Source organism: Myotis davidii, unplaced genomic scaffold (genome assembly GCF_000327345.1).
Source record: "Myotis davidii unplaced genomic scaffold, ASM32734v1 scaffold93, whole genome shotgun sequence".
Lineage (NCBI taxonomy): Eukaryota > Metazoa > Chordata > Mammalia > Chiroptera > Vespertilionidae > Myotis > Myotis davidii.
The window spans coordinates 2,972,201-2,995,839 of record NW_006292095.1 but is presented as its reverse complement, the minus strand read 5'-3'; the positions used below and the strand labels follow the sequence as shown (position 1 = coordinate 2,995,839).

Genomic DNA, 23,639 nt, shown 5'->3' with positions numbered 1-23,639 from the left:
AGAGATACTACACTTGATCTTAGCCAAAAGGCCGAGAAGCGATATCAGTTATGATAATTGATTTTATTGTTAGGTTACATTCAGTCTACTCAATACAGTTTTACCACATCCCAGGATCTTTAAAATATTATGTATTTTTATTTCATTGTTGAGAGATAAATAGACTTTTTAAAACTTTTTTATAAATATAATAAATATAAAGTTAATTTTGTTATGTAGACAGTTAATTCTTACTACTCATGGTAGGTATTTCTGTAAAGTCTCCAAGAACACAAATTGCAAACAGTGAACCATTGCTCTTGGGGAAGTTCAAGGTTCAGGTTCCTGTGAGCCTATGGCCACGCATTTTAATCAGTTGATCAATATAAAAGCTTGTTTTATATGTTCTTCTGTTTAAGGACACTTTATTTAATATATGTTTGATTCAAAGCCAACAACACTATAACTCATGCCTGGAACAAGCTTGTTTTCCCTGTAAGGCACATCACCACTTCTTGGAACTTAGGAACATTAGACAGCACTTCAGCACTGTCCTTGGGAGCCATTTAAAATGGCAAAATCACCAACAAAAACACAAAAATTTTAAAAACCTGGTACTAAATAGATTACAAAAAGGGCACTGTTTGCAGTATGAGAGCTGAGAGAGAGTAGAGTCAACCTTGTCAACCTCAGCTGAGAACCTGCACATGGAGCAGCTCAAGATCTGCACCACTTTGCACATGTCTACAAATGACCATGGAAATGCCATGAGTACTGATTCTGTAGTTACAAATAAATTTCAGAAGTAAATTCACAAATACAGAATCTGCAAATAATGAGAATCAACTGTCTGTGTGTATGTATACACTTGCATACATTTACATACAATAATATACTCATTCAACTCAATCATATGGCAGGCACTATATTATGTATTTTACTTACATCTTCTCCTTTATTATAATAATTATTAGAGGCCCAGCGCACAAAAATTGTGTATGGGTAGGGTCCCTAGGCCTGGCCGGCAATCAGGGCCAATCGGGTTCCCTGCCTCCTCCTTCCCTCACTCCCTCAGTGCCCCCACTACCACCACTGGTTGCCCGCCATGTTCTGTGCCACCCCCTGGTGGTCAGCACACATCATAGAGAGCAATCCAACTCCCGGTCTCCCAGTCAAACTCCCAAGGGGACACTTTGCATACTAGCCTTTTATATATATATACTAGAGGCCCAGTGCATGGATTTGTGCACTGGTAGGGGGTGTGGCCTGCAGGGATTGCCCGCTGTGGGAGCACACTCATCCTGGTCAGCCAAGCAGCTGTGGACCCACCCTCTGAGTGGCTGTTCCTACTGTGGGAGTGCTGCTCATCCTTGTCAGTGTGTGTCACAGTGACTGGTCGACCAGTCGTTCTGTTTCATTGCTGGGTTTTTATATATATAGACTAGGAGCCCAGGAAGTGATTTCAAATCATGCAGCGTGGCCCAGCCCACCCACCTGCAGCCCTGCCTTGACACCCGAACCTGTCCATGCAGAGCTCCAGTGCGCTTGGCCCAGCCCTGGAACCCTCTGGCCTTCTCTGGCTGCTTGAAGCCCCGCCCTCAGTCCCTCTAGTCACCTAGGGCTAGCCCAGCCTTCTCTGGGTGTCTCCCACTTCCACCCTGTCTCTGGAGCAATGTGGCAGCTCTGCCCCATCATGGCGCCAAAGGAGAGTATGGAAGCCTCCCGCTTGCTGCACTGTGCTCCTTCCCCTGGCAGGTGGACCACACAGCACTCAGAGCATGAGCGGTGGGTGGCGAAGGACTGATGAGGGGGGTGCTATGGGCTTTCACCCCTGCCCTCCCTGGCACGGGATCGTCCTGTCTCCTCCGGGCGCCTCTCTGCTTCCGCCCTGTCTCTGGAGCAATGCCCTAGCTAATGTGCTAATGACCTGGTGGTTACCATTATGGTGTATCGAGCATTAGCATATTATCTCTTTATTAGTATAGATATAGATATAATGTAAATACACATAAATGTAAAATATGAATTTGAGAGTGGAAGAGTTAAAATAGCTTGTAAAGATTCAAGAGATATATTCAGAATTTAAAACTAGGTATGATTTTAGAGCTTATGTTCATACTTTACATTATTCTATATTTTATCAGGATAAAAGGAGATTTTAAAAGTCTAGCAAATGAACAGGCATGATACTTACTGTAAAAATGAAAAACAACTACCTATGATCACCCTATTTAACTGAAATTTAAGTAACCAAGGTAACTTAATTTGAAAATAAAACTATAGATATATAAATGTCTATCATTATTCTAATGCATGCTTCCAATTTTTACTCATCCAAAAAATATTTATTAAATGCCTACTATGTGTCCGGAGGTGTTCTATGTGCAGTCATCAACTGAGAGGTGGTGTTGTTATGCCTTAGCAACTGACCTCAGAACTGCCCGCTATCCATCTTCTAGCATCGTTAAGATGTTAAAACCTACACACTGCTAAGGCAAGTTCGAACTCATAGGGGTCAAAAATGAAGGAAAAGGTATTGCTGGGAATTATTTAAAGGTAAATGCTCAATATCCAGTTTTGTTAAGAATGATAGAAGTATTCATAAAAGCTTATATGTGAAACAGTAAAGTATATCGACCAGATAGATTAGACTATCCTACAATAAGAAATATCACCAAAATATCACAATAAAGGCATCTTTCTTGTCTTGCGAAGTCTAATGTAGGTTGAATGGCTCTCTGCTGTCTTCTTGGCTAGTCTTAAAATAATGCAAATTACACCTAAACACAATCAACGGGAAGCCTGGGGAATGTAGAAAGCAAATGGGTTTCAGATGAGCAATGTCTCTGTCACAGACAAATGTTCTTGTTAATCATAAATATAGTACATAACCATTTATATTATGGGTAATCTTAAATTTTCCTTTGATTAATAGTACACAATGAGGAATATCTGTAATTTAAAGCTTTTTTTCCTCCTAGGCTTCAAATTTCTTTTAAATAATACACAATGAGGAATATCTGTAATTTAAAGCCCCCCCCCACCCCCAGGCTTTCAAATTTCTTTCAAAAAAAATTGTTAAGAATAGTTAAATGAAATTTTCTTTTAGGATGTTCTTTAGGATTTGGAGTAAGAACTCAGTCTCATTCTTATTCCAACTATCTTATTTTTATGGGTTTATCAAAAAAAAGGAAGAAAAGAAAAAGGAAAGGGGAAAATATCACTAGCCAGCAAGAATGATATTGAGGTCTGTGACCCTTATCAGTTGCAATCAGTTAAATGAAGGTAGCTTATATACTGTGTTGAAATGGTTTCCCCAAAAATTTATGTCCAGTTGAAATTTCAGAATGTGAACTTATTTGGAAATAGGGTCTTTGCAGATGTAATTAGTTAAGCAAAGTTGACTCATACTGGATTAGTTCCGAACCTGATCTAGTAACGGGGGTCTATATAAGTAGAGGAGAGCACACACTGAGACACAGGGAAGAAGGGCAGTGGCAAGGGAAGCAGAGATTGAAGTGATACAGCTAGAATGCCAAGGAAGGAGCCACCGGGAGGTAGCAAGACACAAGGAAGAATTCTTCCCTAGAGCCCTCAGAAGGAGTATGACCCAGCCCACACCTTGAACAAAGATTTCTAGCCTCCAGACTGTGAAAGAATGAGTGTCTATTGTTTTCAGCAACCCAATTTATGAGGCTTTATGGCTGCAGCCATGGGAAACTAACACAGATTGGATCTCAGACTTCAAATAAGAATTAAAAATCAGGAGCTACTGCCCAGCTGGTCTGGCTCAGTGGACAGTGTAGACCCATGCACCAAGGGGATGCCAGTTTGATTCCCAGCCATAAGGGTCATGCAGGTGGCTGCCGATAGATGTTCTCTCTCATCATTGATGTTTCTATGTCTCTCCTACACCCTTCATCTCTCTCAATAAAAACATATATATTTTTTTCAGTCAGTAGATAGAAGCACATTAAGATTATGGCAAAATCTGGTTATAATTTCCTCTATTTAGTTTTCATAAATGTTTTGAATTTTAGGCCTACTTGAGACATTTGCTATCACTCAAATCTTGTAGCTTCTCTGGAGGGCCTCTCCATGCTTAACAAGGGAGAACCACTGGGTTTCCCTCATTCTCCAGTCTTAAGGTGCTTCCCCAAGGTACACCTTTCTAACTTTCCTCTGTGTCCAGTCTCATCTATACACCAATCCCTATCTCAGTGCCACCCCAGCTTCTCAAAGGTGCATGTCCCTGGAAAATGCTTCCATTTTATATGTGCACCCATACTCCTTCCATTCTCTCCTTGTTGCCTCCCCCTTGTGATCATTCATTATCTAGATCAGGAGTCAGCAAACCTTTTATATAAAGGACCATGTAGCAAATACTTTAGGCTTTGTGGACTCTAGGATCCCTGACACAGCTACTCGACTCTGCCATTGTAGCACAAAAGCAGCTTAAATCGAATGCAAACAAATGCATGTGACAGTGTTCCAATAAAACTTTATTTATGGACACAGAAGTATGAGTTTTATATGTTTTCCATATATCACAAAACATTCTTCTAATTTTTTTAACCATATAAAAACATAAAAATGAATTTTGGCTTTCTGACATACAGCATCAGGTCAAATGTAGTCCTCAGGCCCCAGTTTGTTAAGTGTACCCTGTTCTAGATCACTGGTTCTCAAGTAGGGCCAGCCTTGCCCCCCAGGAAACAATTGACAATGTCTGGAGACATTAAAACTAGAGGGGTTCTCTTGACATCGAATGAGAAGCCAAGGATACTACTAATCATCCTGTGATACACAAGACAGCTCACCACTCCCCAATGAAGAATTATCCAGTCAAAAATGTCAATACTATTGAGATTAGAAACCTTGCTCTAGATATAGGATTCCTATGAGATATTGAGAACTCGCCCTAACAAATCCCCATAAGTTATATAGTTAGTAAGGCCTTACGTAAACAACTCTCTTCATAAATTATTCTCAGAACTTTCCAGGTGCAGTTACTTTGATTTTTTCAATATATTTTTATTGATTTCAGAGAGGACAGGAGAGGGAGAGTTATAAACATCAATGATAACAGAGAATCATTGATTGGCTGCCTCCTGCACGATCCCTACTGTGTATCAAGCCCGAACACAGGCATGTGCCCTTGACTTGAATTAAACCTGGAACCTTCAGTCTTCAGGCTAGCCATTGCTCTATCCACTGAGCGAAGCCAGCTAGGGCAAAGTGCAGTTATTTTCACAGCTCTTCAATATACTCTTGTATTTGTAGATCTTTGTGGTGTGTTGTGTATTGTAGTCAGGTGCAGATGTTCCCTCCTCCTACATGGTAAACCTGAGAAGTAGAAGGGCATCTCATCCACCTTTGTATTCCCACATCACAGGATGTTTGTTGAGAGGAACTGAGCTAAGCAAATAATAAAAATAATGAAATCTTCAGGCTATGAACTCTCTTAAAGCAGGTACCAGATAAGGAAATTGCAGAAGCTGCTTCTATCCCTGACAGTGAATATTTGCTGTCCTGGGTGGTCAACTGGCAACAAGGTGCCACGCTGGATGGAGTATGAACTAGCTTTGTCCAGAAAGCTTGGTGGGACTGCAGCTGGTTGAGGCTCCATGCAGTGAGAAGCGCCACTGCAGAGGTGGGGAACCTTTTTTCTGCCAAGGGCCATTTGGATATTTAACACATCATTCATGGGCCACACAAAATTATCAACTTAAAAATTAGCCTGCTCTATTTGGTCAAACATTTAAATAACTTGCCCCTGTTGCCTTGGCAGGGACAGAATAAATGATTTTGCAAGCCTGAGAAGGCCTGCAGGCCAGATGTTCCCCATCCCTGATTTAAAGCCAGATAGGACTTCCTGGACCACTCCTGGAGGAGTTGAATGGCAAGCATCTGTTGAACTTGCAGTCAGAAGCTAGAAGTTATATGGCATTACACAGGGCAGGGCAGTTGAGGTCACAGAGACGATATGGATTTGGCAGAATACCTAACTCTGAGTTTGCTCAGCCTTGCTCCCATCTGACATAACCAATGCCCCTGGGATTCCCGACTTAGCTTCCCTCCCAAATTCCTGATTTTCTCTCAGTCAAAGTTTGCTCTTCCTTTCTCATAGCTCCTCTCTGTCCCTACCCCAAGCCTCTGCACTGATTATGCTTCTCCCTCCTATGTTTTCTGGTATCAGCTTGTCCACACCTGGATGTCCAGGCCAACGCCTTTCTGGTTCCTTCCCGGCACATATCCAAGTCCCTGGCACACAATGCAAAGCCTCAGGGGCCAGCCTCTCAGGCACTCAAACCACTTCTCCTTTCCTCCCACCTAACCTCTGCTCAAACCTGGTCTCCTGCTCACTCCTATTAGCTGCCACCCGTCTCCCGTCTCGGCCCAGTCGCACTGGATTAATGTCTCATTTGGCAGATTTCCATGGCTGTTTCAATTCTTCTCCCCAAGGTTTCTGAGACCTTGTACCCTGTCCTATGTTACTTGCACTTATCCTCAGGCAGGAAGGGAACAGCAGGTTACATTTTCCTGTCACTGTCTGTGAGGAAGAAGAACATGGCAGTCCAGCTGTGTACCGAAGGTAGCAGAAGAATCAGTGTGAAGATGAGGAGCATTTACAGACCACAGGAGACTCACCCAACGGGAGCAACCTTGTACAATAGGCAATATAATATTTTAAGTGCAAAATTATACAGCACAGAGCTCAGAGCAGAGTAAATAAAAATAGCTTAATTTCCTAAGTGGACAGAGCTAACTTTTAATGAACTCTGACTCTGTGGCACTGTGATTAGCACTTTGCATTTATTAATCAGCCGGTGTAATCTTCATGGAAATCATTTGATATAAGTAACGGCATTATACCCATTGTACAGATTAGGAAAAGGAGGTTCAGGCAAGTGAAGTCCTCAGCTAATGAAGAGTGGGGCCCGGGTATGTCTGACTTCACAGCCCACACTGTATTAACTGTGATTTCTTGTAGCCAGGAGGGACTCCAGAGATTGGTTGAGACTCAAACTGAACCTTGGAGGATGGAAGGTGTTGAAATCCATGACAAGAAGAGGAGAGGGCCTCTTGGATATAGGATATCGGCAGGAAAGGCACGGTGGGCCACTGGTACATTTGAGAGTGTGTATTGAGAAGACAGAGGAAATAGGGTTGGGAATAGAGAAGAGCTAACTTGTGCAGCTCCTGTGAACTAGAAAGACTAACGAGTCTGGACATCATAGGAAACAGTCACCAAAAATATTGCACAGTACAGTAACCAGTTGTGTTTGAGGAGTAAGACCATGACACAAAGATGTACGTCTTGCCCTTCAGGTAAGTCTCTGACAACAATTACATCAGTGCTCCCTGAGTGGAATTTGAGCTTTCCCAAGGGGAAATGTGTGAAATACACATGAAGCAGTATCCTATTTGGCCAAGTATTTACTTAGGTCATTGTATTAGTTTTTGGTAGCTGCTATAACAAATTTCCACAGATTTAGTTCCTTAAAATAACACAATTTTATTGTTTTATTATTTTAAACATCAGGAATCTTAATTCCATATGTAACCTTAATTCCTCTCGCCATGCAACAGGTTCTGGGGATTAGGATGTGGAGATTTTTAGATACCGCTATTTGGTCTCCTACAGTCAGTGATCTTGCCTTTGGGGATCCATCAAAGGCAGACCTAAATATGTCCTTACAGGTCAACCCGGCAGTCACTTGGAAAAAACCACAGCTCAGTGCACAGGAGCCCAGAAAAGCAACCATGAAGTGCATAAGCTTAGGGCTCTGTCTGGTTGCTCACCCTCTCCACTCTGTAGGAAGTACTCACCTTCACCCAGAGTCAGCTCCCTGTGAGCAGTCTCTGGGGCTAATCCCAGCCTTAAATGAGCAAGATTGGAGCTGATCTCTGAAGTTTGGCATTAATCTTCTAGCTCTTTTATCACTTATGTTTCTATTCTGATAACAGAGCCTCTTCCAAATTCCTGAGATCTATACCCTTTTCTGGGCCCTCATTATGATGTCTGGTTCCTTGTTTTACCCTCCAGAAAGTGACTTACTCTGGTCTCTACTTGCCAGGCCCCAGGTCCTGCCCCAGCTTGGTGGCTGTCTCTCCCTCCTGACAGGTTTCCTTAATGCCAGAGCCTGTTTGTCTCCTCGGCTAGCCCCTGCCCATGAATTCACAGCCTATGCTTCCCAGGCCCACCAGCACTGTCTCGCTAAAGGGCAGCTCCAGTGCCAGGCTCGCCTCAGTTGATAGAAAGGATCCCAGAAAGATCTGTCTCCAAGGAGACACAACAGAATGTCCCTGTGTGCTATTCCCAAGGTAGTGTGTGAACAGCCCATGTTAGGAGCCACATCCCTTATTAACTCATTTACCAAATGCTCAGAGGACCTTCTAATTTTCTTTTTTTATATATATTTTTTATTGTTGACACTATTGTACATGTCCCCCACTTTCCCCCCTTTGCCCACCTTCACCCTGCCCCCACCTCCCAAAAGTGCTTTTAAATCTATTGTTTATTCTGATAAGGGTTAGTAAGATCACTTCATCCACCATTCGAATTAAATGACAGATAAGAAATCTGAGGTTGAAAAAGATAGAAGAGCTACTGAAGAGTATATAACTAGGCAGAGTTAGAGCCTGAGTTCCCGTCTCCTGACTCCCAGGTCAGTATTATTTCTGCTACATTATGTCAGTGGGTCAAGCCTGTAGATTCTGGAGGGGAATCTCAGGGTTAGAAGGAATTTAATGTCATCCAGACTAACTATATAATCTAGGGACTTTAAATGTCATGCATGCTAATTATGCAAGAACCCCCTCAAAAAATGCCCTGCCAAGTGATTAGCAACTCCCACAGCAACACATTTTACCTTTAAGTATCTCTGAATATTAATAAATTCTCTCTTATCTTGAGCTCAGATCTAATTCTCTCATTTTCTACTTACTCCTTGGTTATATTTGTTGCAACCAAGCACATATATCCATGTGCACACACACTTATATGCACACACACACATACATACTCACACACACAACATGAATATTCCTCATGACAGTCTTCCAAATGGTTTACTCCTGAGTAATCATTTTTCCATACTTAACAACTTTCACTTCCTTCACTCTTCCTCCAATGAGAGGATTTTCATGTTCTTCTTTGTCTGGCCTCTGGCCTCTGGCCTCTGGCCTCTGACCTCTGAGTCTCCCCTCAATGCTCCTCGTAGTGTGACATGACTACGGCAACCTCACTCTGGCCTCTGATCTCGGCAAGATCTCCATGCTGAGGTCTTCTGACCCTGGAAAACACGATGAGTCTAGAGTCCTCCCCACTGCTCTCATCTTGCAGCAGGATCTAGAATAGCATGAACTAGAACAGAGATTCTGAAACACACTAACCAAGAATTGAAACTGGTTTTTGTTCCAGTGACTCAGGTGTTCTAGTAAATGTGTACCCACCTGGAGAAGGCAACTAAAATGACAGCTAATTCTGCAGGATACCCAGCTGATGCCTGAGCCCAGGGCACCCTGAGTCGGAGGAAATGCAATGATTCACAGGCACCAATTGCTCACCCTCCACACGCGGAATAGCTAGGAGAAGCAATGAGTCGTGCTTCAATTATTCCTGCCCAGAAAACACTACAGTTCAAAGAGCCCATTATTCATGGAGGGGCAGCTTAGGCAGCACACCTGAACAGGAGAATTGCTTTGCTCTGGATCTTGATTTACTTTCTTGAGTTTTATATGGGTGTTTTTTTTTTTCTTTTGTTTTCATTACAGAGGTAATTTGAAGCCACGCTGGTTGATTAGGCAGAGTAGTTCCTTGATGTACACAGGGCAGCCACAGTTCAGAGGGCGAAGTCTTTCAGGAACTGCTGCTGGGCTGGGCTGCAGGCCGCAGGATCCATGGCAGGTAAAGAGCTAAAGGGGCGACACAGAAGCTCAGGAAGCCCGTGGCCTGGGTATCATTTCTGGTGCCTCTTGGTCCTGATCCTGTACTTGTAGTAACTGAATCTGTGCTTGAGACCAAGCCCTCCCCTATAGCCTCGGTCTGGGAACCAGGTTTTTGACATGTTGCTTATGCTTGATGACCAGCCCAGTACTCTTAAATAATGATGCTCTGCAACACTTTTAACAGTCCTTCCTTTCCACCGTGGTCGGCAAACTGTGGCTTGGGAACACGCGGTTCTTTGGCCCCTTGAGTGTGACTCTTCCTAAGCCTTAGCAGTACCCTAATTAAGTTAATAACAATGTACCTACCTATATAGTTTACGTTTAAAAAATTTGGCTCTCAAAAGAAATTTCAATCGTTGTACTGTTGATATTTGGCTCTGTTGACTAATGAGTTTGCCGACCACTGCTCTAGGACCACATGATTGCAGCCAGGACCTTGCTTCCACCTGCCAGACTTTCCTGACGCTGGTGCCCTGCTCAAGTCTCTGCAGGACCTCTGTACCTCGACTCTTTATTGCTAAGTTCTACCCTCCTTAGCAAGCCCTCAAACCCTATCCTGTGCCACACCTCCCTAGCCTACCCTCTGCTTATACTCTTACCTAAGGACTCACCTCTTTATCAGGTATACTGTTTTATTTGCTCACCACCAGCAGCTGGGTTGACACTAACCCAAGCCCAGGGACCAATTTCACTTTCCAAGCCCTTCAATCCTATCTGATGTTGCCACTTTTCAAGATTCTTTCTTCTCAGAGCCGTGTTAGAAGAAAATGGATGAGAGGATAAGCTTCTGAACAGTGATGTGCAGCCTGGGAATACTGAGCAAGGTGAGGAAGGGGAATGCTGTTTCCCACAGCCCCACACACAAGTAGTGCTCTTCCACCCACCCACCCCCATTCCCTACTTGCCTACCCAGCAACCTGATTTCTGTCACAGTGAGGACTGGGCCAGTTTTATGGACACCAGAGCAAAGGCACTATATAAAGATTTTAGCTTAAGTGATTGTGATTTTTCTTTTGGAATATTGATGGCAGCTAACAAATTACAGCCAAGTTCTATTTACAGCTCAGAGGGTATTTGAATTCAGGAAAACACACTTGCACTTGGCGATCTTGGGGATATATTTAAATTCACAAAGAACTATTTTTGCCACGTGGTGATTTTTTTTACAGAAATAATAACTCTATTTGCTAATTAAGGCGATAAACAATGGTACAGCTCCTCTTCCATCTCTACCTCTAAACTTAAATGTAATAGCAATCCTCTGCTGAGGCAGAGAGAACAAATGAGCTAGTTTCTCATTCATGGAAAACAGAAAAATTTTCCAGGGACTGTTTTTTTGAGGTGTCTATTTTAAGAGATTTGAAGGGGAGTAGGTTACAAGGTGAGTATCCAACCTTTTAAAGAGCAAGAATCAGGAATTTCAATCAAGTGGTTGCTTATCAAATGCTCATACACAGAGTATGCCCCCAAATAGGCTGCACTTGTCACCAGATTTCATGTTTCACAACCCTATCCTATATCTGAATGTCAAAGCCACCTTTGCAAAAAAAGTGTTCTTTTGTTAGACTAAGTAGAAAAATACAGTGAAAAGATTTCTTGCTATTCTCTAAGTAAAAGAAGATCTTTCTCCTAAGAAAAACACTGCTGAGGATAAAAGCCAAGTATTGTTTTATACATTCTCCAAATTCCAAAATACCATTTAAAAAAGAATTACACCCACGATTTATGCACGATTCATTAGACAGCAGGATAAAATGAACTGCTAAATTTTAATTGCATTGAAAGAATAGACATCTTAAACTACACCCCCAAGTTCTTTGGATTATAACCTATTCTAGTTAACATCTTCACCATAATATATGCCTTGTTCAAATAGCCTACCTTGATTAAATTAAAACAGTATTTTTAGTTTTTTGCTTTGATAGACTTCCGAAAAAAATTTTAGTTAAGCATTTAGAAGGCCAAATGTTATCAACATGTAAGCTTTTGATTGTGAAAATTAATAGGTTAAAAAAGAGAGATGAAATATTGTCATTTGTTAGAGCATTGATGGACCTTGAATGCTCATTGAATAAGCGAAATGAGAAAGGACAAAAAACATGTGATTTTATTCACATGTGAAGAAAAAAAATGAACATACAAAAACCAAAAACAAACTCATACATGCAAACAATAGATTGGTAGTCACCAGAGGGGGAGCAGAGAGAGGGTGAAATGGGTAAAGGGGGTCAAAGGTGCAGAGACAGATAGAAACTAGACCTTCAGTGGTGAGCACTGAAATGCATGTAATGCTATAACCAATGTTACCTCAATAATTAAATAAATCATGATGGATTATTGAATTTATAGCAAATAGCCTGGCAGGTGTGTCTCAGTGGTTGAGCGTCAATCTATTAACCAAGAGGTCACAGTTCAATTCCCTGTCAGGGCACAAGCTGGGTTGTGGGCTCAATCCCCAGTGTGGGGCATGCAGGAGGCAGCCGATCAATTATTCTCTCTCATCATTGATGTTTCTCTCTCCCCTCTCCCTTCCTCTCTAAAAATCAATAAAAACTATATTTTTAAAAAATTATAGCAAATAATATTTAACATCTGAAAATAAGGATTTAAGATTTATATTTAAAACACCATATCTATATTTTCTTATTCGAAATATAAAATTTCTTTAAACAAAAACAAACCCAACTCAGTTGTCTGCAAACAAATATGGTTTTCATAACTGCAGTTTTCCTCTTCCCCGCAGGATACCCCGCACCACACAGGCCTGGGAGGGAATGTACCCGTTACACACAGCACACTCTCCGTTACCATACAGATTGCAGACTGAAGCTAGGGAAGAACACTGTTCTTTGCATAATAGATATAATATCTTACATAACATACAATAAGTATGACAGACAACATCCTACAGGAGGTAAACAGCCTTTCAGAAGTTGCAAGCTGCCGGCTAACAGATCTAAAGGAGCCAGGTTCAGAATGAGCACCTGCTATTGGACTTAACGGTCCATGACAGTAAGGTTTGCCAGGGCTACCTGCCTCCACCCCACCCCCCCTTTCGGTGTGGAAGGACATCTGCCATGAGTCTCTGATTCTGGCAGCCACCACTGAAAAGGGGGCAGAATTAAGGAGACAGGCACGCTGCTTGAACTCCGGCATCTCCCCACGATTGCGCTTCACACACATACCTGTGGCCTTTAGCGGAGTTTTCTCTCCTAGCAACAGTTTTAACCTTTTGGCATGGATTTTGCCTTGATAATGGGAGTCGGCCACCACCGCTGAGGTAAAAGACATGTTGCAGAGTGTGCAGCACTTGTTCTTATCAACCATATCAGCACCACTTCCCTGCCAGGGGAGAAAAAAAGATAACATTAGAGAGAAGCCCAAGTCCTAAGATGTCTTTATTCCCATTCCATTCTGTTGCAGATGAAACTGACCACAGACTTTCTTATGGAGATGTCTCTGGTTTTTGCTCTGCAATCTCTTTGTGCTTCATGATAAGCATCAAAACTTAACTCACTTCCTGACTTCACCCCACATTTATTTAGCGGCTGCTGCTGCCAGGCACTGGGTATAGGACAAATGTTCAGATAGGAATTACCAGAAGAAAAAGGAGCCCACAATTAGGGGAGAACATATTGTGTCTGGCGCCGTGAGGAAAACAGCCTCTAATTGCACCCATTATACTCATTAAAATAGGTAAAATATCAGAGTTCGGGTGACCTGAATTATTTAGCAGAAATTATCATTTGACATTCAGCTCTGCCTTTGACCAATTTTAGCCTCACCAGGCTACAGGGCCACGTGTTCAAAGAGAATTTTTAAGATTTATTTAAGAGCTTGAACATTTTTCATAATTAACTCGTGTATCTATAAGCTCTGATGACCATGCTGGCAGAATTTTCTATGTGAGTTTGTGTAATTTTCCTTTTCTCCACGAAGGTGATTAGTTAAATGCCACACACCCAAAAACTGAAATCCAGCTTGATTTTTATTCTTTTGTAAGATTTGATGAAAATGAAACATGAATCAGAAAAAAATAAATCCTTTGTCAGACCATGTGACCTAGCTATTGTGCACACATCGTCAATTGCCTATATTTTGCCAGGGGAAGATTAATCCATTGGCACCCCTCCTGCCTAGTTGGAAATTGAGGGTAAAGTGGACTCTCAGATAAGGAGTTAATCTATTCCTTAATGGAACAGCAATAGCAAAGCATCTCTTTGTTAGCGTAGGCCGTGGATGAGTCTCCAGCCCCACAATAGTACTTTCTCTTATTTCTAGCAAGCCCAGAGAGTGCAATTTAAAATAGCATGGGGAGAAGGGTTAGGGTGGGGATGGGATGGAGAAAGAGAATTATACTGTGTATTTTTTTTGCATAATAATAAAATGTCCAGACTGCTGGAGAGAGTATTGCCTTGCAAATTATGTGGCAGAAACCGAACTCTTCCTTCTTTAAGACATTAGTCTGTAATTTCTGTGATAATTAGCATTAGTCCTTGGGAGGAGTGGTGTGTGGTGGTTGGGGAGTGTGTGAGTAGGGGGGGAGGGATGTGTGTTCCAGGGGCTGGCCTGTAGTTCAGGGGAGGAGGGGAAGTGAGAGACTTCAAAAGGGAATCTGTGTAATTTGGAGTTAAAAAGCCGCACCTACTGCAATTTATCCTCTTGATCGTAGAATATTAAGCCTCAGAGTGTCCCCCTCTATTATAGTTAATGAGTGAGATGTGAGGGAATGTACTGCTAGGGATTTGGGGGGGTCAGTGAGAGAAAATGGATCCTGTGGAGAGAGAAGGAACTCCCCCAAATGTCCTCTCCTAGAAAGGGACTCACCTTAGGGCAGGACACCTGGGTAGTCACTGAAGCTGCACCAACTGAGTGGGCCTTGCTGACCATTTAAAGTCAAGATGTTCTGAGTTTTCCCCCCATTAAAAAAAAAGAAAAAAGCCATAAACACTTTTACACCCTTGTGTGGTCTACAGTGTAGACTGACTGGGCCAGGCAGGAAAGGAAAGAGTTGGCTTCTCCTCACCTACCTCTCCTACCAAGCCCTGGAGCTGACACATAACCCATGGAGGGCGTAGAGCCCAGGAATACCCGGAAATGACAAATTGTGGTGTTACTAAGGGTTCAAGACCAGTAAATGAGGAGGTGATAGACCAGGAGGGATGAAAGACCCAACCCAGTTTTTTCCTATTATGTGCTATAGAAGATAATCAGTGCTACATTAAATAAAAAATAATGGAAGAAAGGTTGTTAAAATGAAAGGAGTAGCTTGAATGACCAATTTCTGATCTATTTAGGCATGATATGCATCAAGGTATATAATTTTTCTTAAAATTAGGCACAAGATCATAAGCCAAGGCTTAACCCACAGTCCATAACTATGTGGAGTTTGCACATCCCTGCTGCTACTTCCAGTGAAAGTGCAGCCAAACCTGACCTCAGGAAGCAGTCCTTCTCTTGCTGGAGCTCTAATGAAAGGCCAGAAATTCAGAATTAGGGGCTGGTATCACGATATGAAGTACACTCAGAACTAATTTCCAGGGCAAAGAATTGGCCTTAATGTGGATAATGACCAATGGATTTATGTCATTGATTCATTCAGCACATTTTTAAGAATCTACTAAATATTAGATTATGTATTAGATAAAAATGGCACTGCTCTCTGTTACCAAGGACATTGAGACCAGGAGACTTGGAGAAGTCAGACCAAAAATAAAAATAAAAGTATTATAATCAAGAAACAGAGTCTTCTCTTGGACTTACATCCTCCTAATTGTAAGGTTAAAAGACCATTAAGATAAGTCTATCTGTGTGGATTTTTTTCTTCAAGCCTTTCTCATGCCTGGAATGCCTTTCCTCATCATTTTTTGTCTAATTCAGTCTTTTCAGAATTTGTCTTCATGGCGCAGTTTAGTCATCACTTCCTGAAGGTGAAGATTCTTCTGACCTCTCTACTGTTCTGCAGAAGTAAGCATTGACCTTGCGGTCTTCTATCTGCCCTGCACATAATTCTTTTACCATAGAACACTAACTAATACATTTATTTTGTTTCCATATTTGTTTCCCTCATGAGCCTATAAAATTCTTTTAAGAACAAGGAAATAATCTCACTAATATTGAAGCCCCAGCACTTAGCACAATGCTTGCCAGACAAGGGGACCTTTAGTTGTTTACTGAATGAATGGAGTTCTGGGTTGTTTTGTGGGGTTAATAATTTGAATTACATAAGTACAAAATGAAAACAGGTAACACATGGGGGTCTAGTTATTATCCAAATTATTTCAGACTGACAGGAAGATAACTAGAAAGAAAAACCAGAGGTATCAACAGTTTATTTCAAATTTGAGGGTTTAAGTAAAAAATGTTTCCCCAAAATTTGTTGGTTTTGTCATAGTTTTAATATATATTACTAGATTTCTGCTTACCTCGGCAATCTCATTCACATCATCATCATATAGGAGAATCAAATAATAATAGAAAAGGAGAGCCACTCATTATGAAAGTAAATACCATGGAATATAGTTATGCCATAATTATAAACAAGGGACCAAGAAAGTTTGGGTACTTGACAATACAAGGCCTATGAGGCCCTGAGAAGTTAGGTGGCCACTGAGGCCAGCAGGACATGCTTACGGGATATTTTACTAAAGGAGCCAATGTAACTCACATAATACGATTGTAAATACGACCTCTTCTGACTACTTTAATGACCGTAGTGAAAAAAACAACTACTTAGGAAAAAATCTAAATATTAACCAAGTGCCTGCAAAGAGAGAGAATTTAATTGTGCCTTCTTGGTTATGTAAATTCCCAATTAATGGCTCTTTGCAACTATAGATTATATAATCTATATTGAAGTCTCCCATTGTACCCAGGGAAATGTCCATAGATTGTCCAGGATAGAACTCCATAAAGTTTGATGAACTGACTTCAATGAATACATTTAAAGTTTCTGGCTTAAAAAATTGATAATGGCCCCAAGCTATCAAGTAAATGAAGAGGAAAACTAAGATTGTCTTAAAATATGGATTTCACACTAGAGGCAATAATTAAGTCAGACTTTTTTAGTGCAACATCCACATTGCTGAAAAAATATATTTGTAGAGTATCCTAAGTCTGCTTAGTCCAAGCATTTTGCAAAGCTAAGAAGTTTTCAAATGAATTCAATCACAGTGAAAAACCCTAGATCAGTGGTTCTCAACCTTCCTAATGCCGCGACCCTTTAATACAGTTCCTCATGTTGTGGTGAACCCCAACCATAAAATTACTTTCGTTGCTACTTCATAACTAATTTTGCTACTGTTATGAATCGTAATGTAAATATCTGATATGCAGGGTGTATTTTCAGGGGACGCGACCCACAGATTGAGAATCGCTGCCCTAGATGTTTCTGCCCAGAAATCTAGTCCCAGAAGGCCTTTCTCTTTAAGATTTTTTAAATTAAATTCAAATAATTGCCTTCATTTTCTTATATTTTAGATAAATATAAAAAGTCCAAGAGAGAGACTTCCACTTGCAGAATTTCAGAGTAAGGACTTCTTTGAAACTGCTCCCCAGCAAACAACCATAACTAATAAAAATTGCTTCTTAAAAAACAAACAATTGCCGAAACCGGTTTGGCTCAGTGGATAGAGTGTCGGCCTGCGGACTGAAGGGTCCCGGGTTCGAGTCCAGTCAAGGGCATGTACCTGGGTTGCGGGCACATCCCCAGTGGGAGATGTGCAGGAGGCAGCTGATCGATGTTTCTCTCTCGTCGATGTTTCTAACTCTCTATCTCTCTCCCTTCCTCTCTGTAAAAAAATCAATAAAATATATTTAAAAAAAAACACAATTCTTTAAAGCCTCTGGAAATTGTCCTAAGAGCAAATGGCAAATTAAGAAATATTTATTTAAGGAAATATACTAAATTTCAATAAGAACTTCAGCCACAACTATCTACCTCCCCATCAAGCCCTCAGTTCCATATGATGGTTGGGTGGGGTTAAGAAAACAGAGCTCCTTGACCCATCAGCTCTCAGTTAAGGGAAATCACAAAGGAAAGGCCACCTAAATTAGTCACATTCTCTTCATTTATAAGATGAAAAAGCTAAATTCCTCGTAATGTAGCCATGAAATCAGGTACTCCCTTTTTCCACTCACCCTCATTTATAAGACAGAAGCTCTATCCTAAGCATAGCAGGCTAGGAATATTATAACTCTGATTGCCCTTGCCTCAGCACACATGCTTATCTGTCCATGCCAGGACAGATACACTGAGAAGACCAGAGGTTGCCACCTCTGCCCAGCTAATAAAGCAAGGCTTTCACTCTGAGAGAATCATGCTACTGTCCCTGTGCCTAGCTCTAGGGCACCATCTAAGAGGTTTTATTTTTCAATAAGAACAAATAGAGAAAAGGAAGTCCATGAGAACAGAGAGCTCATAAACTCTCCCCAAAGGAACTGACTTTATTTGAAATAGAGTCCAAGGGTGCTCTAAAAACCAATGGAGATTTTGATGGTAACCAATTAAGACAAAGCAGATAGCTCTATTAAAGCAATAAGCTAAACCAGAGGCCAGCTAGTTTACCAGAGAGGACCAGGAAAAGAGACAGTTAAGGACAGCCATTCTGGAGTCAGAACAAACTTCAAAGATTTGCCTCAAAAAACTAACTCTACAAAAAGAAATGAATTTAATTAGATCAGACTATGGAGCATTTATATCCTAGAGCAGTGACAAAACAACTGAACAATTATCTAGCAATTAGTAAAACCTACATTCTAGGTATGATTCCAGCAGAGATAGGCAATTTAACAGGGGAGACCAGAAAAAGAGACAAAGGGAATCTTTTAAAACCTCTGTCATCACACAGTGACTGTGCACATTCCTAAGGCTGCTCTTCTGAGCAATGATATTGGTAGCTGCCCATTGTGAAGGAAATAATTATTAAAATAGTTTAGCCAAGGCATTGGACAAAGAAATGAGCAAACAAAAACAATCCCTGGAGGATGAGGGAACCAGAATGCAGCACTGCTACAAAATACTATCTAAATGTCCAGTTTTCAACAATAGCAACAAACTTAAAAATATGAAAGAAAGAAAAAGAAAAGTGTAATCCCTACACAGAAGAAATGGGGGGGAGGGGGCAGATGTAGGTTTAACTGGCAAAGACTTTGAAACAACGTCAAAGATTTCAAACATTCATAAATGTGTTCATAGAATGAAAGGAAAACATATTTACAGAAGTAATGTAGTATATGGTACCAATACTTTATCAAATAGAGAATATCAATAAATAAAAAATTTAATCAAAGTTCTAAAGTTAAAAATATAATAATTGAAATAAAAAGTTCACTAGAGAGTGCTCATCGGTAGATTTGAGTTTACAGAAAAAAGAATTAGTAACTTGAAGATAGATCAATAGAGATTATGCAATTGAAAAAACAGAGGGAAAAAGAATGAAGAAAATTAAAGTATCAAAGAAATGTGGAACACCTTTAAGAACAGCATACGCATAAAATGGGAGTATCAGAGAGGAACAGAAAGAGAAAGGAGCAGCAAACAATATTTAAAGAGTTGATGACTGAAAATTTCCCAAATACTTAGAAAAAATTTATCTACACACCCAATATTTTTCATAAAATTCAAATAGCATAAGCACAAATGATCCACACCCAGCTACATCATGGTTGAAATACTAAGAGCCAAAGGCAAAGAGAAAATTCTGAAGCAGCAGAGAAAAACAACTCATTAAATTCAAGAGAACAAAGTAAGATTAACAGCTGACTTCTCATTAGAAACAATGGTGGCCAGAAACTAATGGGTTGATATATTTAAAGTGCTGAAAGAAAGAAAAAAAACTTATAAACTAAGAATCATATATCCAGCAACCTTATATTTAAAAAAATAAATGAAATAAAGACATTCAGAGATTTTTTTTTAACTGAGAGTAATTGTTACTAGCAGATCTATCTTACCTGAACTGCTAAAAGTTCTTTATGCTGAAAACAAGTGACACCAGAGAGTAATTTGAATCTCACGGAAAAAAAAACAAACCAAAAACAAAAAGCACCAGTAAAAATAATTATATAATTATAAAAAAAAAAAACACACACAGAATATAGGCATATGTCTTCTTTCTTCCCTTAACTGATTTACAAAATATAGGTATGAAATCATATGTAAATATTTGTATAATTGGGCCAATAACATATTAAAAAATAGAAAAATATAAGGTATTTGACACTAATAGCAGAAAGGAGGTAGGTGACAGCAAAATTGTACTTGAGTAAGAAAATGACACCAGATTCTAATTCAAATTCACAAAACAAATGATGAGAACCATAAAGGGTGAATAAGGTTAACACACTAAATATACATTGGTCTCATTTCTTTTATAAACTTCTTTAAAAGAGAAAATTATGTAACAGTAATTATAACAATATATTGTTGAATTGTAACATACAGATGGAAAATGTACAATATTAGCACAGAAGGAGGAAAGATAGCAGACAGCTATACAGGAATAATAATTCTGTATCTGGCTTAAATTAAGCTCATTTAAATCTTAAGTAAATTTTGATAGGTTGAGAATTATGCAGTGAGCTCCAGAACAACCACTAAAGTAATAATTTAAAATAATATACTGAAAAATCACTAAAGAAATTAAAATGTTATAATACAAAATATCCTCTCAATTCTACATACAGTTGCATAGGAGAAATAAGAAACAAAAAAGATAAGATTCATTTAAAAAATAAAAGTAAAATGGTATACATAAATCTAACTGTAGGAATAATAACACTAAATGTGAAAGTATTATAGAATACTAGAGGCCCGGTGCATGAAATTCATGCGGGGGGAAGGGGTCCCTCAGTCCAGCCTGCAATGAAGCGTTCTGCACCGGGCCTGGCCAGAGGCCCTCCATGGCTGGGCCCAGAACGCTTGCCTTGTCACTGGCATGACAACACAAGCACCCCCACCCCCCACCCCTCCATGTCCTCTGCCCAGAGGCCCTCTGCAGTTGGGGTAGAATGCTTGCCTCGTCACCATGTCTACAAAGCAAGCATTCCACCAGTCCACTCACACTCACGCTGCCCGCTCTCAGCGGCCGCCCCTGCCCCCACCACAGGACTGGGGGACTCCAGCAAGGCTGAGAGGACTGGGTGCTGCCATCTTGTGGCTATGGGCACTGCCATCTTTGTGACTGAGTGATGGTAATTTCCATATTACCTTTTATTAGATAGGATCATCAAAATTGAAATGGTAAGGCTGGATAAAGAAGTGACCAATCTGTATGTTGCATGAGGAGACACTTTAAATTCAATGATACATATGGGTTAAAGTAAAAGGATGTAAACACACAGCAGGCAAACAGCATCCATAAGAAAGCCATAGCAGCTATGCTAATATCAGATAAAATAAAACATTAAAACAAACATTATTGCTAGGGATAAAGAGGAGCATTTTATAATGATTGAAGTGCCAAGTCTTCATGAAAATATAACAATCATATACATACATGCACATAAGTACAGTTACAAAATATATGAAGCAAAATCTGACAGAATAAAAAGAACTAGGTAATTCTATAGATGTCTATTAAATCTAATTAAGCCTTCTCTTTTCTTCGATTTTCTTATCAACTTTCTGCATAATTGTTCTATCTATTATTGAAAGTGCAGCATCAAAGTCTCCAACTCTAATTATTAAAAACTAGAGGCCCGATGCATGAAATTCATGCAAGGGCCTTGGCCCTGGCCCCCACCCACTGCAGTTTTGTCTGGAAAGAAGGATGTCCAGAGGACATCCAATCCAATTAGCATATTATGCTTTTATTATATAGAGATTATACAAGTTAAAAATGAACTAAGGATCTGAATAGACATTTCTACAAAGAAGATATACAAATGGCCAATAACTACATGAAAAAAATGCTAGATATCATTAACCATCAGGAAAATGCAAATCAAATCACAACAAGCTACCACTTCATAACCACTAAGATAGCCAGAACAACAACAACAAGGATTAGTAATAAAAAGTATTAGCAAGGGTGTGGAGAATTGGCAACTCTCACATACTGCTGGTGAGAATGTAAAAATGGCACGGCCACAATAGAAAACCCTCTGCCAGTTCCTCCAAACTTTAAACATGGAGTTATCATATGATCTAGCAATTCCACTTCTAGGTACAATCTTCATTCACACACATATGAGTTTACCTGCTTGCAAGTATTTATTTGTAACCCCAAATCAATATTGTGTAATTTTTCTGGTCATTTATGGATACATGCAAAGTGGCAAAAAAACTGAGTCATCTGATGATCCCATTCCCAGCTGAGGTTGAACCTGATGTGGCTGTGAGATCCCTCCAGAAAATGCTAAAGACATCAATAGTACATGATGAAACTTTGAAGTGGCGAAATTTGTGGATTCATGAGATAATGCCTGATAAGAAAAAGCATCCTTATAAGGTTAAAAGCCAGTGACATTTACCATATTAACTAGAGTCAAGAAAATGTTAAACCCTTTTCAGCTAGTGTCTTATTATAAAGAAATACTACATGTAATCAATTATTTGTAAGAAGTATATATTAAATGAGACATCTTTAAATGGAAACACACATCAAACAAGGTTATATATTGATTGGTTGGCAAAAGTCTTGTAACCAGCAGCTTACAGGACTTAACCCTGTATTTCCTGGAGGAGCAATGACTCAGTATTTGCTAATTCAGTAGTTACTTAGAGTCTGGTATTTAATTTTGGATGGCTCAGTATTTGTTAATTGGTGACTTTATAGAACATAAATATCATGAAAAATGAGAATCAAATGTATATTTCATTTGAGAGAAATAAAAAAAAATGTTCATATAAAAAACAGGTATAGCCCTGACCGGTTTGGCTCAGTGGATAGAGCGTCGGCCTGCGGACTGAAGGGTCCCAGGTTCAATTCCGGTCAAGGGCATGTACCTTGGTTGCAGGCACATCCCCAGTAGGGGTCGTGCAGGAATCAGCTGATTGATGTTTCTCTCTCATCGATGTTTCAGACTCTCTATCCCTTTCCCTTCCTCTCTGTAAAAAATCAATAAAATATATTTAAAGAAGCAGGTACATAAACATGCATAGCTGTATATTTCATAATAGCCCAGAAGTGAAAACAACCCATTTATCCACATTTTATTTCCTGAAGGATAAGTAAATAAAATGTGCTATATACATAAAACTGGCTATTATCAGTAATTAAAAAATAAAGTACTGATAAATTCCACAACACAAATGAACCTTGAAAATGTTATACTAAGTGAAAGAAGCTAGTCATGAAAGACTATATATTATATGATTCCATTATATTAAATTTTATGAGAGTAGAAAAATCTATGAAGACAGAAAGTAGATTAGTGATTGTCTAAAAGTAGGGAGATGAGAAGGGAGAGCTCAGGGCAGATGAGGAACAACTTCTAACAGGTATAGGGTTTCTTTTTGGGTGATGATAAATTTATTACAGTGATGAATATGCAACTCTCTGAATAATCTAAAACACTTGAATTGAACACTTTAAATATGTAAATTGTATGATACATATAGTATAACTCAATAAAGCTGTTGTAGAAAAAGCCTAAGAGATGCATTTAAACAGTTTAGAAAGCCCAAAGAAACACTGAAATTTGAAGCATAAATTTTCTTTTCTTTTCTTGGAATCTTCTACTTGGAAGCCAAACCCATTACA

General features: G+C 39.9%; 1 protein-coding gene across 1 annotated transcript in view; it reads right to left on the bottom strand.

Annotated features, from left to right (window-relative positions):
* The window catches only part of ZMAT4 (zinc finger, matrin-type 4), a 329,413-nt gene that overhangs the window by 133,102 nt on the left and 172,672 nt on the right, over positions 1–23,639 (bottom strand). Inside the window, exon 4 of the mRNA XM_006765552.2 lies at positions 13,119–13,275. Coding sequence (XP_006765615.1) covers positions 13,119–13,275 — 157 coding nt within the window. The remainder of the gene's footprint in view (positions 1–13,118; positions 13,276–23,639) is intronic.